At 41.9% G+C, this 16,311-nt stretch overlaps 2 protein-coding genes across 3 annotated transcripts; both read left to right on the forward strand.

The window, feature by feature from the left end:
• The first annotated feature begins 1,344 nt into the window (after positions 1-1,344).
• Positions 1,345-4,261, forward strand: LOC108875222 (muscarinic acetylcholine receptor M2). The gene is made up of 3 exons (XM_018663975.2): positions 1,345-1,570; positions 1,779-2,648; positions 3,226-4,261. Exons 1-3 carry the CDS (start codon positions 1,415-1,417, stop codon positions 3,535-3,537), a joined length of 1,338 nt encoding a protein of 445 aa, XP_018519491.1. The 5' UTR covers positions 1,345-1,414; the 3' UTR covers positions 3,538-4,261.
• A 2,280-nt stretch (positions 4,262-6,541) lies between these two features.
• Positions 6,542-15,778, forward strand: LOC108875430 (S-adenosylhomocysteine hydrolase-like protein 1). 2 transcript variants are annotated; one of them, XM_018664391.2, is made up of 17 exons: positions 6,542-6,891; positions 10,618-10,729; positions 11,188-11,325; positions 11,545-11,645; positions 11,788-11,890; positions 11,992-12,086; positions 12,451-12,557; positions 12,642-12,758; positions 12,847-12,910; positions 12,998-13,086; positions 13,220-13,290; positions 13,666-13,760; positions 13,891-13,989; positions 14,815-14,883; positions 15,048-15,126; positions 15,224-15,344; positions 15,431-15,778. In XM_018664391.2, exons 1-17 carry the CDS (start codon positions 6,628-6,630, stop codon positions 15,435-15,437), a joined length of 1,731 nt encoding a protein of 576 aa, XP_018519907.1. In that variant the 5' UTR covers positions 6,542-6,627; the 3' UTR covers positions 15,438-15,778. The 2 variants fall into 2 exon arrangements, with proteins under 2 accessions (XP_018519907.1, XP_018519909.1); XM_018664393.2 differs by lacking the exon at positions 6,542-6,891 and adding an exon at positions 10,249-10,357.
• Positions 15,779-16,311: the final 533 nt, after the last annotated feature.

A 16,311-nucleotide genomic window follows, 5' to 3' on the forward strand; every position in this document is an offset into this window, starting at 1 on the left:
ACATCTCTCAGGTACAGTATGATGTTATCGTGTAGTCTAATGGAGTCACTTACAGGGTTTCAGCAGTATGCAACAACCCTCATGGTCTCATCTAAGTGTCTTTACATTGATTTTCTGATCAGAATACATCAGTTAATCACATTGTTATGCTGTGTGCATAGTGTAGGTCTATTTCTGATGTTTCTTGTTTTTTTGTTTAACATAATAGTAACTGTAATGATACTTTGCCTTAATTGTGGTGTCTGCTCGACTGCCTGGGGACATTTTGAACACACAGCCCATTACAGATACAGAAGAACAGGTATCTCTGTACACATCGTACATTGTTTAGTAGATGCTTTTATCCAAAGCACCTAACAGCACCACGAGTGCCTGGATGTTTTAGCGTGGGTGGCCCCAGTGGAAATCTGTCTGTGCACTCACTGAAACAGTCTCTCATAACTCACAGAACACCACCCAGAAATTATTCTGCAGATTAGCTTTCTTTCGCCTCAGAGAATCTGACCTGTCTCGTTATTAAAACCAAGGGTTATTTGGACATCTGTCTCAAAGAGTGAGCACACAAGCACAAATAGACGCCTGCATGCACACTCACACACTTCCCCAAAAAATGAAAATCCAGTTTTCAAAACCAGGCAGCATCTCTTCGTTATCCAGGGGCAGAGATGTTGTCAGGAAATGACTTCTTTACGCCTGCGGGATCAAATAACAACTTGACATTTTTGAATTGGCTCTCACACACAGATTAGATGCTCTCAAAGGGCATTTTATGACTTTCAAGGCGGAAATTTAAATGAACTCTCTAGAGGTGTAGATGGCCTCGTTACATGGTCTCCTTCAACCTGTCAGGTCAGATTTGATCAGACTTCCAGGTCACTAAAGATGTAGGTGAAGAGTAGCCTGGCAAAGAAACCATTCATATCCTTATATGAGCATATATTATATCTGATACCATTTAGGTCTAATCACATCTACAAGTTAATTTTACTATAGTAAACAGTACAGTATAACTACAGATATAACACCTACTGTGCAGATTTAGATATAAACTCCAAATCAGTTTCAACTTGTTATTCCTGACAGGAGTATGTGCTGTATATTTTTAAACACAGCTGCAGCCTTTATTTGCTCACCTGCCCATCCTTCACACCTGAGCCAAACTACAAGCTCAGAAACACTCCAACACCTGCCAGCTGTTTACACGCCCCGCAATTACCCATGATTTTGCATCTGAGGCTGTGTGCGGGCAGATAAATGCAGACACGAACACAAACATGTATCTAAATCAGAATGATCAAAGATACTGCAGCTGTAGAGACGCTCGTTCTTACATAATGTTTTTCATTACCAGGAACTGTACAGATGTGACTCAAGTCTAAAGCATCTGTGAGAAGGGTTTCTGAGAGGAGACAGAATGGAGACTCTGAACTCATCCCACCCCACCAACATCACCAGTATCTTCTCTGGAAGTCCATACACGACGGTGGAGATAGTGCTCATCATCCTGGTGGCTGGATCTCTGAGTCTGATCACTGTCATTGGAAACATCCTGGTCATGCTCTCTATAAAGGTTTGGGTTTTTTGTTGTGATGATTAATGAGTGTGTTTTCAGCATCCATCTCTGGACACCTTGAAAAGCACGTCCAGACTTAAGAGATAAGACCACAGCATGTGCAGCCCTGTGCAGAGGGTTAATCTAATAGAAATGAGAAAACACACATCACATTTTGCAAAAACGATTAGCATCTGACAGCCCGCTCCATGTTGTTTCTCTAAAGGTAAACAGGAACCTGCAGACCGTCAACAACTACTTCCTATTCAGCCTGGCCTGTGCAGACCTCATTATTGGCATCTGCTCCATGAACCTCTACACCGTCTACATTGTGATTGGCTACTGGCCTTTGGGAGCAGTGGTATGTGACCTGTGGTTGGCTGTCGATTATGTCGTGAGCAATGCCTCGGTCATGAACCTGCTCATCATTAGTTTTGACCGTTACTTCTGCGTCACCAAGCCCCTCAGCTACCCAGCACGCCGCAGTACCAAGATGGCGGGCCTCATGATAGCCGCGGCCTGGGTCTTATCCTTCATCCTGTGGGCTCCAGCCATTTTGTTCTGGCAGTTCATTGTGGGTGGGAGAACCGTGCCAGCAGGTGAGTGCTACATCCAGTTCTTCTCCAACCCAGCTGTGACGTTTGGGACAGCCATAGCAGCTTTTTACCTGCCGGTGGCCATCATGATCCACCTCTATTGGCGCATCTCCAAGGCCAGCCGCAGCCGCGTGAGAAGGGAGAGCAGGAAGACCTCAGGTACCAGTCTGGGAGAAGGCCCCTCTCACAGCCAGGAGGAGGGATGTGAGAGCCAGAACAACTGCATCACAACAAGAGAAGCTCAGGACGAGGCCGGAGATGGGAAGGAGAAGGAAATGTTGCAGCAGCAGCAGAACGGAAGCGGCCCATGCACAGAAGAAGGAAATGACCAGGTGGAATCAGAGAGCATTCAGCCTTCAACATCTAAAGACATAGCTGCTGTCCCTGCGTCATCACAGAGAGGATCAAATGGCAGGAAAAAGACAAACCAAACACAGCCACCTTCCCCAGAAAACTCAGCTGCTGACAGGCAAAGTCTGGTCACAAGGACACTGTTTAAGGTAAATTTGAATATAAAAGTCTGTACATCAAACAAATGATAAATCACAATATTTTAATGGCGTGGCTCTTGGTCAGTTGGTCAGTCCACCATTAAATCATGGATGGATCGCAGTAAAGGTTTTTTTTTTTTTTTTCATTCATGTTCATAATCATCAGAGAATAACACTAGTGGACTCCTGACCTTTCCTCTGGTGCCATCATGAGGTTAAGTGATCTCCTTGCTTTTACTCTATGGCCATCACTGATCTCTAATTCTGTGATTTATCACTATACACCTGCAAAACTAGTCATTTTTGTGTTAACTATCAGTATAGTTTGCATGGTAAAAAGCCTTAACTCAGTTGACGAATACATAAACATGTTGAGCTAAAAAGAGAGTGAATAATAGCTTTATATCTGTAGGTGGCCAGAAACAAAACTCCAAATGAATCATAATGTTGTCTGCTGGATATTTAAAAATAACAACTTGATAAAGTGATGTTAATGTTGTGTTTACAGCTAGCTAGCCTCCACAAGGCCAAAAAATCTACTAATATCATTTTGAAAATGAAAAATGTCCTCTTCTTCTCTTTCCAGGTAACAAAGCAGAGTGCTGTGGCAAAGTGGAAAAAGAAGGGCATTTCCTCCAGGGAGAAAAAGGTGACACGCACCATCATGGCCATCCTGGTTGCTTTTGTTGCCACATGGACGCCGTACAACGTGATGGTCCTGATCAACACCTTCTGTTCCATCTGCATCCCAAACTCTCTCTGGACCATTGGCTACTGGCTCTGCTACATCAACAGCACCATCAACCCAGCCTGCTACGCCCTCTGCAACGCCACCTTCAAAAACACCTTCAAACACCTGCTTCTGTGCCAGTACAAGAACATACGTGCAGCGCGATGAGAGTGGTAAAATGTTGACTCATGTCTGTGATGGAGTCAAAATAATGTGATAAAGAGGAAACATGATGAACATGATGAAGTGAACATATTGTTGAAATATAGACCAGGTGTGTTCTTATTGTGCACAATTTTTTTTTCAACTTAATCCAGCTGCCAATGAAAATGAAAGTGTGTTTTAAATTAATAGTTGTAATTTATTTTTAATTATTTTACAAAAGACATGGCACTGTATTATAAAGCTCCAGACATGAATGCATTGTCTAGGATGCAGTTTATTGTGAAAAAGCACATTTGGCCAAGTGTCATTTGGGCTTTTATTTTGACAGGAAGTTTTCCTCTTTGCTCCTTTTACATGAGCTTGTGCAGTATGTTGTTAGATATGCAGTCTGTTAAAAGTGTGGTTGATGTGATAAAAGAATAAGGCTACTACAAGAAGAACATAATAAACTACAGAAAAATTGTTATTATTGACATGTTGTTGTGAAAAAAGAGTGAATTAAAAACTTTTACCACACTGATTTACGAGAGAAAATAAGCAACTGTAAACTGCTGTGTGTGTGTGTGTGGTGTGTGTGTGTGCATGTTTCCTCAATGGTCAGCTTTACTCAGTCATAGCTAATGACATCTGTAATCCATGTTGTTGTGAAATGAGCCCAAAAGTGAGATTTGTCCATATCATCCCCTCCTTCATGTATAAATACATGTTTTCTGTAAATAAAAGAGATCGTGACAGAACATTTGATGTAGTATCATTTTTCTTTGTCATTAACAAAAGATGTTAACAAAAGAATAAATGCTCAGAGCCTGATTTATCGACTGCACCATCACACTGGGCTTCAGCTGGACTGGCTGCAGGTGTAGAGGGAGGATATGATGTATTTCTACACATGACAGCCTGTGGATGGAAAAGAATCTGATGCCTTTTTGTACTTGTAACAATCTGTCACTGAAAACTGTGTCAACTCTACACATGCAAAAGTTTCATTATACCCAGTGAAAATGCTGCAAATAATTGTGCAGCATACAAATATGATGGTATATTTAATACCAGAGTTCAGTCAATTATCTGTCTCTTTGTCTGACTGATGCTCATGTAACCACAACCCTAAACAAGAGTAAAGATCCTTCATAGCAAAGGAGAGGTGGTTGTGGTGGTGGTGGGGCAGGTAACCCCGGACAGATCGTCAGTCTCGTCAACAGAGTTCAAACCTTAAGTCTTCTTGCAGTGAGGCAGTAGTGCCAAACACTGCACCACCATGTCACCCCACAGACACTCGCTACAGTCACTTAAAATGCTTTCAGTGATAGAACAGATCATAGACGAACAAACCTGGCTGACAGAGAAAATAAGAGCCGCTGTAATAAAGAAAAATAGAACAAATCCATGCAATCATGCAAAGCCATGAAACAACCCTGTATAATAAAAAAAATTGACCATATAAAGGGTCCTAGTGAAAACCACTATAGCTGCTTGGGAGGGACATTTTTACGCCCCTTCCAATTTAACACCAGAGTCTGAAATTCCTGCACTGAATAGAAATGAGGATCAGAGAAACATTTATGCAGAGAGACAGAGAGAGAGAGAGGACTGGATACAATATCCCTCTCCCACTGCTCCTCCCCCCTCTGGACTGGGTGTCATAAACCTCTTCTGGTTCCCGTCAGACACAGAAACAGAACAGAGGGAATCAAACTGAAATCTTCCCACAGCTTTTGCACTAAGAGAAGAAAGGACAGAAAGTTTCTCTGTCTCAGCTGTGGGAAACCTCCTGTGGACAGCTGTGGACCGTTTACGCCCTCTAGTGGAACAGAAAGTTTGTCTCTTATTGATACTCCTGCACCTGAAGACTCACTGGTGGAAACCTGAAAGCTTTACAGTCACATCAGTTGCAATATTTGTTAAATATCTGGGATGTGTGTGTAATACTGTGTGAAAGACAATCCAGAATGAACTGTCTTTGTGTGATCACTGAGCATCCACAGTGCATGAGAATAGAAACACAATCACAAACACATGAAATTTAACAAATCAGATAAAACAACAAATCCAGGTGTAATAATGGCTCTCACAGCAGTTTACTTATATGGAGCTTCAGCAGTCTGAGCTAAACAAATCAAGTGGATATCAGTCTTTTTACCACCAAATTATTGCTTTTTGTTAGTACCCACACCACAGCACAATTAAGAAACACTGTCCAGTGAAAACTTTTGAAAACATTTAGACACAAAACAAGGACTGTGTCCTTTTGTCCCTGATCACATACATTGAAAATACATTAAGAAGAGCTCTTTTAATGTCATGAGCAATGATTACAGCAAGAACAACCTGTTTCAGTGTTCATACGGGCAACTGATGATTGTTTCAAGACAGCCATATTAAACTTAGATCCTTAACATTGTGTATTTTAAACCTGATAACTTCATTAGTCTATTTCAGGGGCCAATCACAGCACCTCTGCCCATAACTGTGGTGTGAAAAATGATTTAACTGTGCATACTTGGATCGGCCATTTTGCTTGGCAGACTTGTAACTGGAGGGGGTCGGTTGCCATGGGGCCACTATTGATGCTGGTGGAGTTTAATGTAAACATGTCACCTTGCCTGTTTGTTTATAATGTAACCCCTGGTCTGAGTTGCATCCATGTCTCTGTTATCCAGTGTTATCAAAGACAACACAAAAACAAAGAGCGGCTCCACAAGCCCAAATCCAGTAAGTGCTTATTTGTAGCATAAACAGGAGAAACTTCCAGTACAAAAAAAACTGTATGAGGGCCCAGACAGACATCTACATGAGGCTCTTTGGTAGCACTCAGGCGTTACATTCCTACATCTCCAGGTTACATTTCCTTCTGTGTCAAGATGCAGTGCTCACATCAGTGTTTACCCTGTACACACTGCATCCAGGACTAATTATCTACTTTACATTTAGTCAAAGTAGCCCAGAGCTCCTGATGTTTAGAGTAAACAGACAGCTTGCAGGAGGAAATATCAGCTATATGTAGGCAGCGTTTGGCTGAGCTGTCACTTGGTTTGCTCTCAGATCAACTGAGCAGGCATCTAATTCATTTCATTACTGGCTGCCAGAGGAGTCATGGCAGAGGAAAAGGAGCAGACAGGAGCCTCCTGGGAGGACCTGCCACTACCTGATGATTATCCTGAACCACATATGGAGGACAAAGCTGTGCTGAATGGAGAGGCAGAGGGAGATAAAGATCAGGTGGTAAAATGCAGCCCGAACCTGCTGCAGATGCTGAAGGCGGCAGAGAGCAGGTGGACCCCTCAGGGTCAGGACAGAGACAGGGCAGGGGTGTCTGGGACAGGAGAGCCTGTTACCGAAGCTCTGAAGACTGACATGGTGAGCAAGGACACTGCTACACTTCCTGACTGACTCCACAGGCAGCGTGTATCTGCATACACTCAGGCTGTTAATGATTTTAGCTGCAACATGCAGGCCTCTATCAATGTTTGACCAGCACACCCACACACATATTGCACCCATTTTATCTCTGAAAAGACAGAGCAGATGCAAAGGAGTACACACACTCTGTATACATGATAGAACAAGTGTATAAAGCCTTTTGTGGCTCCAGTGGGTGCTGCATGAAAGTTCATGTTGCCTCAAGTGATGTATCTCGAGTCTGTGCTGATTTACTCTGAAGAAAAAAATCACCTGAATATCTAAATTAACTGTCTGTGGTCGAGTGGCATTGTGGGTAATGTAGTCGCCAGGTTTTGACAAGGGAGAAGAATGACAATATATCTGGTTCTGCTGCATCAGCCGTAGATTGTGAGTCTGGCAATGTTAATCTTTCAAGCAGATACTCCAGTCATCTGTGTCAGACTTCAGTAAAGGTTGTAAGCGACAGATTAAATATATTATTGTCAACATCAGAGCAGCAGAGGGTGAGATATTCTGACTTTTTGTTTCTAGAATGGGTCTGACTGCTACATTTCGCTTAATGATAGCATCTTTTATTATACCCTCCCTGCCTGGTAAACATCCACATGACATAAATTTGACCTCTCAAGCCCAAACCAAGATAACCCTGATGACATTACTATGACATCATCAGTGTTTTATTTCTGATAGGCAAGATAATTTCTGATATACAACTGCCTCTCCATGACGCCTAAACTGATCAACACGTGTAAAATGGGCGGAGTGCCCCTTTGAGAGTGACACTGCAGAGCTGCTTTGGTAGTAAACAGTAAATTCCAGCTCTATTGTCTGATTTATTAGAAGAAATCTTAGCTGCTTTCTGTGTCCCTGAACGCCACTCTAAGGCTCCTCTGTCCCTATAGCTGTCCCTCTTCTTTGTCTCTCTCTAACAAATGAATGTATGGTCATGTATGTACAGCTCGCTGCTCTCTATTGAATCTATACCCTGAGAGCAGAGTGCACTTTACTGCACACACTCATATTCATCTTTGGCCTCAAGTAACACTTGACTGAGCTTCTCTTGATTTTCTCCATTTCTAACCTGTCTCTCTTCCCTATATTTTATTTTCCCAGAGCTCCCCTATGTAAGCCTCACAAAGACTCCATTTATTCCCATTTTCCTCTCTCTCTCTCTGTCCTCTCTCCACCTGCCACCTGGGCCTGCTGGGGCGAGGGTGTGGCAAAAGCGTCACTCTGTGAACTCTGTAGTTAGTTCAGCAGCATCAGCTTGCAGCTCTGCTGGGTGGTTGAGTGTCACTGTGGGAGCGCTCTGCATGAAGCATGAAGAAAGTGTACAGTCTAGTGAACATAACTAAAGCCAAGGACCAGGAGGCAGTGCAGTCCATCTGTATCAAGGTACCACTGCTTTTGTCTTGGAAGCACTGTTACGCTCTGTATAGTAAACATTTTTTAGCTTTCTTCTGAAGGGCAGTGAGTCAGGTCTTCGTGTGGAATTAGGTAGAAGTGACCATAAAGCTGTTTTAATGGCAGTACTTGAACAAACTAAAATAATCCTTTATAGCCTACCTGCTTTTAGAACTACTACAGCTGTGAATTTTCTTGTCTTCTCTAAGAGCAGAGAAAAAAATGTAAAAAAGGTTAAAAAGTGAATGAGTAATTTTCACTGTTTCAAGGTACAAATTAAAGCACAAATTGTGTTTTTACAGCCACTTTAATTAAGAGTAACTATTGGCTCTAATTGTAGTTTCACAGTAGCCTGCTTGAATTCAAACCAATTCTCTGAACCCTGTAAGAGACAGTTTTGTGACCATTAAGTTAACATTCACATAGCTCCAAGTCACAGCTTAATGTCTTTCTGTGTTAAAGATTAAGTAGCTGCTTGAGTAAGAACCAGCTGTACTCAAAATACTGCGTGCTCAAGAGATCATTACTTAGAAATAATGAGTTAAAGCTTTCATCAGTTCGTCTTTGAATAGGCACAAGTGCTTGAACAATATTATTTTATTTAAACTGCAAACTCCAGCTGTGTAAATATTACTTCATTTGATTTATTTACTGACTTTTTAACCTCAGTTGATTGATTGGCTTGTGGACGTCACTGTATCACCTTGTCAAAGGTAACTGAGGTCACTTTTTAAACCCTACAGACCACCAGGATGCCCCTTTGTGATGACATACTGAAACATATAACTAAAATCAGAGGAAAGTACAGTGCTGACAAAGCCCTGCAGAGATCCTCATTACAGATGTTTGCAGGTCTCAGATTTAATTGCTCCTGACGAGGATTTGAGAGCTCAGCTTGAGCAGCAGCATCACATGAAAGATGCCTAACTTAATCCTTACTGATACTGACACCTTTCCCCACTTATTTCACTAATGCAACTATAATGAATGTCATTAGTTTTGAACTGAAGGGTCGCTGCAAGAATTATCTCTGAAATACCTGGAAATTTTCAGATGACAGTTTCAGTTTGACTTGTGTGACAAACCTCTAATAAATGACTTGATACTGACCTTTAATTCACAGCTTGTTGATACTGGCACAAGGTCACCTCATTTTATATGTACTGTATATATATGTCACTCAGCCTCAGCTGAGAGTCCATTTATATTCTAAAAATGTCTTCCTGGATTCTTTATTGCTCTGTCATCTGAACTGACAACTGATGAGGAATTTGTGATGACCTTTTACAGAGGTCACAGTACAGCAGAGGGGTAGAGACACATTGCACCCCTTTAAGGGTTACTCCAGTGATCTAACATTGTCATAAAACTGGTGCACTTGATCAAAATGGTCAAAATCTATGCAGCTGAGACAGACTGACTTTTAGACCCTTGTACCACAAAGAAACTGGATCCTGCATTTCCTAGGAAACAATTTGATAGCAGCTTTCAATAACTGGTGATTCCCGCATTTTTCTCCACACACAAGCTTTGTGTTGAAAATTTGTCTCACAGCCCACAACCATGATGACATTACCATGATCACTAGGGTTATTTTCTCTTAACAAAGTTCCTCCAGCGCCACTGAGGAGATTATACAAGTGTTTACACATATACTGACCTTTACAGGTAAAATCAGTGGAGTGCTGCTTTAACTAAAATCCCTTTAGGATTATCTCCATACACAAACTTGCAGCCCTAAAGCTTCAAACAATCAATGTGTATGTGTATTTTTTTTTTTTTTTTTTTGGAGGTGGGGTCAGTGTGGGGGTGTGTCTGGGTCGGTGGGTGTGTGCATGCGTCTGCACACAAGCCCTCAGTGAGATTGCAGTCTGGGTTTTTTTTTTTTTTTTTTCCTTGGAGCTGGACTTGAAGCTCAGGCTCAGGCAGCAGAGTCAGACTGAGCAGCCAAGGAGCAAACATGGCCAAGTGGGATTCCTGTGGCAGCAGCCCAGCCTTCAGAGAGCCACACTGGATGGTGAGACAGCAACAGATACAAGGGATGAGTCAGGACATGAGAAGGAGGTGTATGACAGTGACATGCTGTGGAACAGAAAGGTGCTAGCTGAGAATCTGCTGTGATGTGCGGTGCTTAGGTGCAAATCATTATGTCTGCAGCAGGTCTGTCTGTTAGAAGCATGACGTTGATGAGACTCAGCTTGTGACCTGTAGTGGAATGATTGATGTACTCTCTCTCATCCATTCTGTGCATTTGTGTCTCCTTTTCTGTCTCCACAGCAAATACAGCTCACTGACGAGAAGCAGGAATTCAACAAACGTCCCACCAAGGCAGGTCGTCGCTCTCTGTCTCGGTCCATCTCACAGTCCTCTACAGACAGCTACAGCTCAGGTATGGAAACATGCAAACGCACGCGTATGCTCTTAAGTCTGATCACATGTCTTTGATACGTAAACTGAGCCGGTTCTGATCCCAGCAACACAAGAACCGCAGGCCCCGAGGATTAGCCTCTGTGCTTTTTCCCTCTGCTAAACCTTAATTAAAAGGAAAAGTCCTCTGTAGAAATAAGTCTCTTTAATTTGGTCCTAATCGGCTCTGTGAGCCTTTCTCAAACACGTCAGTCACTGCCAGAGTTTGTGCAGACTTCAAAGGCTCAGAGAAAAGACTCACTTAGCTGAAGTCTGATTCCAAACATGGAATCAGAAACAATAAAACCAGAGCCAAGTCATAACTGTAAAGCTTTCCAACAAATCATGTGTCTCTGTGTGACTTTAACCACATTTGTTCCAGGATATTATATTCTATCAGCTGATTGTATTCACACACAGTGACTAATGTCTGTGTTTCAGTGTGTAGCGACAGCTCTGAGGATGAATCAACACCCAGAGACAAGCTTCAGAAGACCTCCATGGGCCTCTCAGACTTCTGCATCAAAAACATCAAACAGGCTGACTTTGGTCGCAGAGAAATAGAAATCGCACAGCAAGGTAAAAACACAGTCCTCAAACCTCTGTTTATGTCTTCACTAGTGATACAAATGATACGATTTATGCAGCACACATCTGATGAGCCTCTACAGAGGAAAAGTAACACACTGGAAGAAAAGATCAAAATCAGAATATTAAGCCGTAACTATAAAATATGTGTGCATTCATGATGTGTGTCCTTATGTTGGATGTGACTGGGTCACTGTCTGTGACATTTAGAAATGCCAGCACTGATGGTCCTGAGGAAAAGAGCAGGTGGGGAGAAACCTCTGGCTGGAGCCAAGATTGTGGGCTGCACACACATCACTGCACAGACAGCAGTCAGTTGAACACACACACACACACACACACACACATACATCTTTCCTTATCTGTATTCTAGATGATAAAATAACAGTTAAAAAGGACTGACAGAGGGTTATCACATGTCCTGTTGACTCTGTATGTGTTGGACTCTTGCAGGTGTTGATTGAGACTCTGTGTGCGTTGGGGGCTCAGTGTCGCTGGGCGGCCTGTAACATCTTCTCCACTCAGAATGCCGTCGCTGCTGCTCTGGCTGAAGGAGGTAGCTGTGCACCAGCTGCTCCTCATCCAGTTTTTTATTTTTGTTCTTCTTGACTTTCTCTCTTGATCCTCACATGCTCTTTAACTCTCACTCCCTCTAAGGAACCTCAGTGTTTGCGTGGAGAGGAGAGTCAGAGGACGACTTCTGGTGGTGTATTGACAAGTGTGTCGGTGCTGAGACCTGGCAGCCCAACATGGTGCTGTAAACAACAAACAGTAACACCACTATGCTGTTATTTGTCTCAGAAAAACAGTTAACATCTCTGAGAGAATAAATCATCATTAAAACCTGGAACTGGTTTTAATGTTGTGGCTGATTTGGTTTATTCTAGTTGTGGTTTCAGCATGCTTAATGGTATCTGACTGATGATGCTTGACAGCTATACAGGAAAAATGCAATATGTTCTTAAGGAAACTTTTATTTTGATTTATTTATTTAACAATTAACAATAAATATCTTATGGTTGGGTGAACTGCGCCTTTAATTTGGCTTCCACTTCATTGTATTTAACAACTACAGTTACAAGGGCTGTGGTGATCTTGTTTTGTCACTCTTGTCAGATCCTGGATGACGGAGGTGACCTGACCCACTGGATCTATAAGAAGTACCCGGCCCTGTTCAAGAAGACCAAAGGCATCGTGGAGGAAAGTGTTACAGGCGTCTATCGGTGAGTTTCACACAAAGTCAAACCTTTCAACAGGTGCACAAAGTTATTCTCCAGCTCACACGTGTGTCTCCGACTGTGCTTCAGGTTGTACCAGCTGTCAAAGGCGGGCAGACTGTGTGTCCCAGCCATGAATGTTAATGACTCAGTGACCAAGCAGAAATTTGACAACCTCTACTGCTGCAAGGAGTCCATACTGGACGGGTGATGAATCATGTTGTGATGGTAAACAGGTAAACACACCAGTGCAGCAGCTGAGCAGAAACTTGACTGTGTTGAACTCTTCTTTCAGGTTGAAGCGAACCACTGACATCATGTTTGGTGGGAAACAGGTGGTGGTGTGTGGATATGGTGAGGTCAGTAAAAAAAAAAAAGAAAGAAAGAAATTCAACAAACTATCAAATTCAAGCAACTCTACCAACCTCTTTTCTTTCTCCTTGTAGGTTGGCAAAGGTTGCTGCGCTGCCCTGAAAGCGTTGGGTGCTGTCGTGTACGTCACAGAAGTGGATCCCATTTGTGCCCTTCAGGCCTGGTATGAATGCAGGGAGTTTTTATCAGCACAGATATGAAGTGTGTTTCCCTCCTACCAAAGGTACTCTGTAGCCAAACATCATAAAACCTTGTAAAAATTTGAACCTCACTCTCTCATCCCCTGTTCCTCTTAGTATGGACGGCTTTAGAGTGATTAAACTGAATGAGGTGGTCAGACAGGTGGACATGGTCATCACCTGCACAGGTAACCTCTGTCCTCTAAAAATTAGTGCACTTTAAGGTGATGAATGTGAGTTTTTGCTCTTGTCGTATAGCCAGCATTTGCATTAACAGCTGTTTACTCACCAAGAGCATCTTCATCCTCTCATGTTGGACAGAGGGCAGACTGGATGCTACAGTGACTTTGGCAGAGTGGTATGGGATGGGGTAGCTGGTTAGCATGCAAAATAGAAGCAAAACAAGAGTTAACGCTGATGTTAATTTCTACTGGAGACTGCACTTTCTTCTAGACAGCTGTTAATGCTAATGTTGGCCATGTGACAACAGCAAAAACTTAATAGAGAACACCATACAAATGTTTATTTCGATTGTTTTGTATTTAACTGTTATTTCTCTGTAGGCAATAAAAACGTGGTGGGGAGGGAACATCTGGACAGAATGAAGAATGGCTGCATAGTCTGCAACATGGGACACTCCAACACTGAGATAGATCTGGTAAAAACATAGACTCACACTGTGTGTGTGTGTGTGTGTGTGTGTGTGTGTGTGTGTGTTTCTACATATTTTTTATGGTTTATCAGCCTCTCTAGCTTGTGTGTGTAAAATACAGACTCTTACCTTTTAGGTGAGTCTGAGGACTGCAGAGCTGAGGTGGGAGCGGGTGAGGCCTCAGGTGGACCATGTAATCTGGCCTGATGGCAAGAGAATTGTCCTGCTGGCTGAGGTGATGATACTGTTACTGTTGTTGTTAATTAGTTCCCCTGCCAAGGGATAATGTACAGACACACATCTACTATAAAATATAGCCCTGAAGTATTGAATTTAAATTAGTGTAAAGAATTTGAACAGCCACTGGTTTATATTCAAATATGAGTGTAGGCTATATAGGGAGCTACATTGTAAGCTAATTTACCTGCTAAATTGAAAGAGTCATTGTTATTGAGATTGATAAATAAATTAAAAACTACATCTAAAGTCTTTGGCCACCATTAAACCACCAGTTTAATACAAATATGCAGACAAACCAGTGATGTTTGTCTGATGAAAATACAGCATCAAAACTTTAATGCCGAGTGAGTGAAGTGTAATAAAAAAAAAACTGAAATGTTTTAGTATAGGGTGTGGCTGGTGGCGTGTGGTGCCAAGTGGGCTTTTTCAGATTGTCTCATTTGAAGTGCTTTTCAGTGGGGCTTTTTGACTTGTTTCTGTAGGAAATGCACAAGTGTTACTAATAACATTAACGACGGCTCTGTTCAATTCAAGTGTCCCTCTCAGTGTGACAGTGAGCCTGTCTTATGTTGAAATCACTTTCACCCTCAAGTGGTGTTTCCCATGTCGTTGACCTCTGTGGCTTAATGCTAACGAGCTGAGCAGCAGGAACAGATTTACCTGAACAAGTGTGCTGCCCTTTATCAGGTGTTCATCAGGAGAGTTAGAGGGATACAAACCCTGAACTATATATTCCATAATTATTTGATATAATACATGTTCTGGAAGTCTGTAAATTATGTTCAATTATGTTCTTTAAAAGTATTTATTTTTCTCTCAGGGCCGTTTGCTCAATCTGAGCTGCTCCACAGTGCCTTCATTTGTCCTTTCCATCACAGCTACAACTCAGGTATGATCATGTTTTTTATAAAAATTTGTTTAACAAAGTACCACAGGAATCTGTTTGTTCCTCTCCAGATGGATCAAAGCAGGAGTGTCAATCGCCTCCTGTTTTGAGACTGGCAGCAGTCACCTGCAGTTGTGTTAACACAGACTTTCACTGATGTGTTTCAGGCACTGGCTCTCATAGAGCTGTACAACGCTCCAGAGGGACGATACAAACAGGACGTCTATCTGCTGCCAAAGAAGATGGGCAAGTCCTCTGCTTAAACACCCAGAAACAACCATTACCTTTATTGTTGTCCTTATCAGTACATCAAAAATGATAAAGCCTATGTTTATATTTCCAGATGAATATGTGGCCAATCTTCACCTGCCAACGTTTGACGCTCACCTCACAGAGCTGACTGATGATCAGGCCAAGTACCTGGGCATCAGCAAACACGGGCCCTTCAAACCCAACTACTACAGGTCAACACAAGTACACTATTCCTCACACACAAACAATACACACATATGATGTTTTTTGCATTTATCATGAAGCCTTTTTCAAATAGGTATTAACATCTGGACATAAAGGTGAAGGACAGAAGCTCCTCAGATGGGCTATCATGGATTTTACTCAGTCCTGAGGACAGAGCACTGACGCCCTCTACAGTCTGAAGACACAGAGACACAATATTGTGGAGATAAACACTGCAATTTAGTTCACTTTCTGATTTCTGTATCTGTTTTATGTGTTTGATTGTTCCTGGTTATAAATGTTCACAGTATCATAAATGTAATCACAGTGATTTCTGAACCAACTGAAATATGAGGAGAAACACAAAAAGCTGAATGTGTTATTATTTACTTTTCTGCTTGAAAAAACAACAATATCATTTATTAAACCTATAGGGTTTGCAGTTTGTGGTCTATTAACTCAATATCTGCTGATTATCAGTGAGGAAGAAACACATTTATACATATAAAATAGTTTCATGTTGTGATTTAAATCTAATATTGCTACTTTTATCTGGAGTTATCAATAACCTAAACTGAAGCCTCTGACAGTCTACTGATTTGAACAGATGAACTTGAAAATCAGTTCATTAACAGTTGACCTGTTGTTTTATCAGTTGTGACAGTGTTGTTGCTGTTTTAACATCTGAGGCACCGTGAAGGCAACAGTGGACCGTGAACATATTAAAGCAGTATATACTTTGTTTGGTGTCAGAAACAACCACAGATTATCTGTGCTCACACTTAACATCCATACAAACACACAGCCCTAGTCTAAATGATGACTAATGGTAAAGTGGACCCTGCTGTTGTAAACAACTACACATAAAGCCTGCAGAGACTCATTTTAATTTAACCCACTAGGGGGCGACTATTTCCTTTGAGTGACACCAGCAATGATCATAATATACAGAATATCTGACAATGAAAGGCCTCT

Source organism: Lates calcarifer, linkage group LG10, assembly GCF_001640805.2.
Source record: "Lates calcarifer isolate ASB-BC8 linkage group LG10, TLL_Latcal_v3, whole genome shotgun sequence".
Taxonomy (NCBI): Eukaryota; Metazoa; Chordata; class Actinopteri; family Centropomidae; genus Lates; species Lates calcarifer.

Bases quoted from the DNA above. Each gene is read 5' to 3' on its own strand.
- LOC108875430 (XM_018664391.2), top strand. From the start codon at position 6,628: ATGGCAGAGGAAAAGGAGCAGACAGGAGCCTCCTGGGAGGACCTGCCA. The intron at 13,087-13,219 runs GTATGAATGCAG...TGTTCCTCTTAG, and splicing joins ATTTGTGCCCTTCAGGCCTG to TATGGACGGCTTTAGAGTGA. The intron at 13,291-13,665 runs GTAACCTCTGTC...ATTTCTCTGTAG, and splicing joins CATGGTCATCACCTGCACAG to GCAATAAAAACGTGGTGGGG.
- LOC108875222 (XM_018663975.2), top strand. From the start codon at position 1,415: ATGGAGACTCTGAACTCATCCCACCCCACCAACATCACCAGTATCTTC. The intron at 1,571-1,778 runs GTTTGGGTTTTT...GTTTCTCTAAAG, and splicing joins TGGTCATGCTCTCTATAAAG to GTAAACAGGAACCTGCAGAC. The intron at 2,649-3,225 runs GTAAATTTGAAT...TTCTCTTTCCAG, and splicing joins TCACAAGGACACTGTTTAAG to GTAACAAAGCAGAGTGCTGT.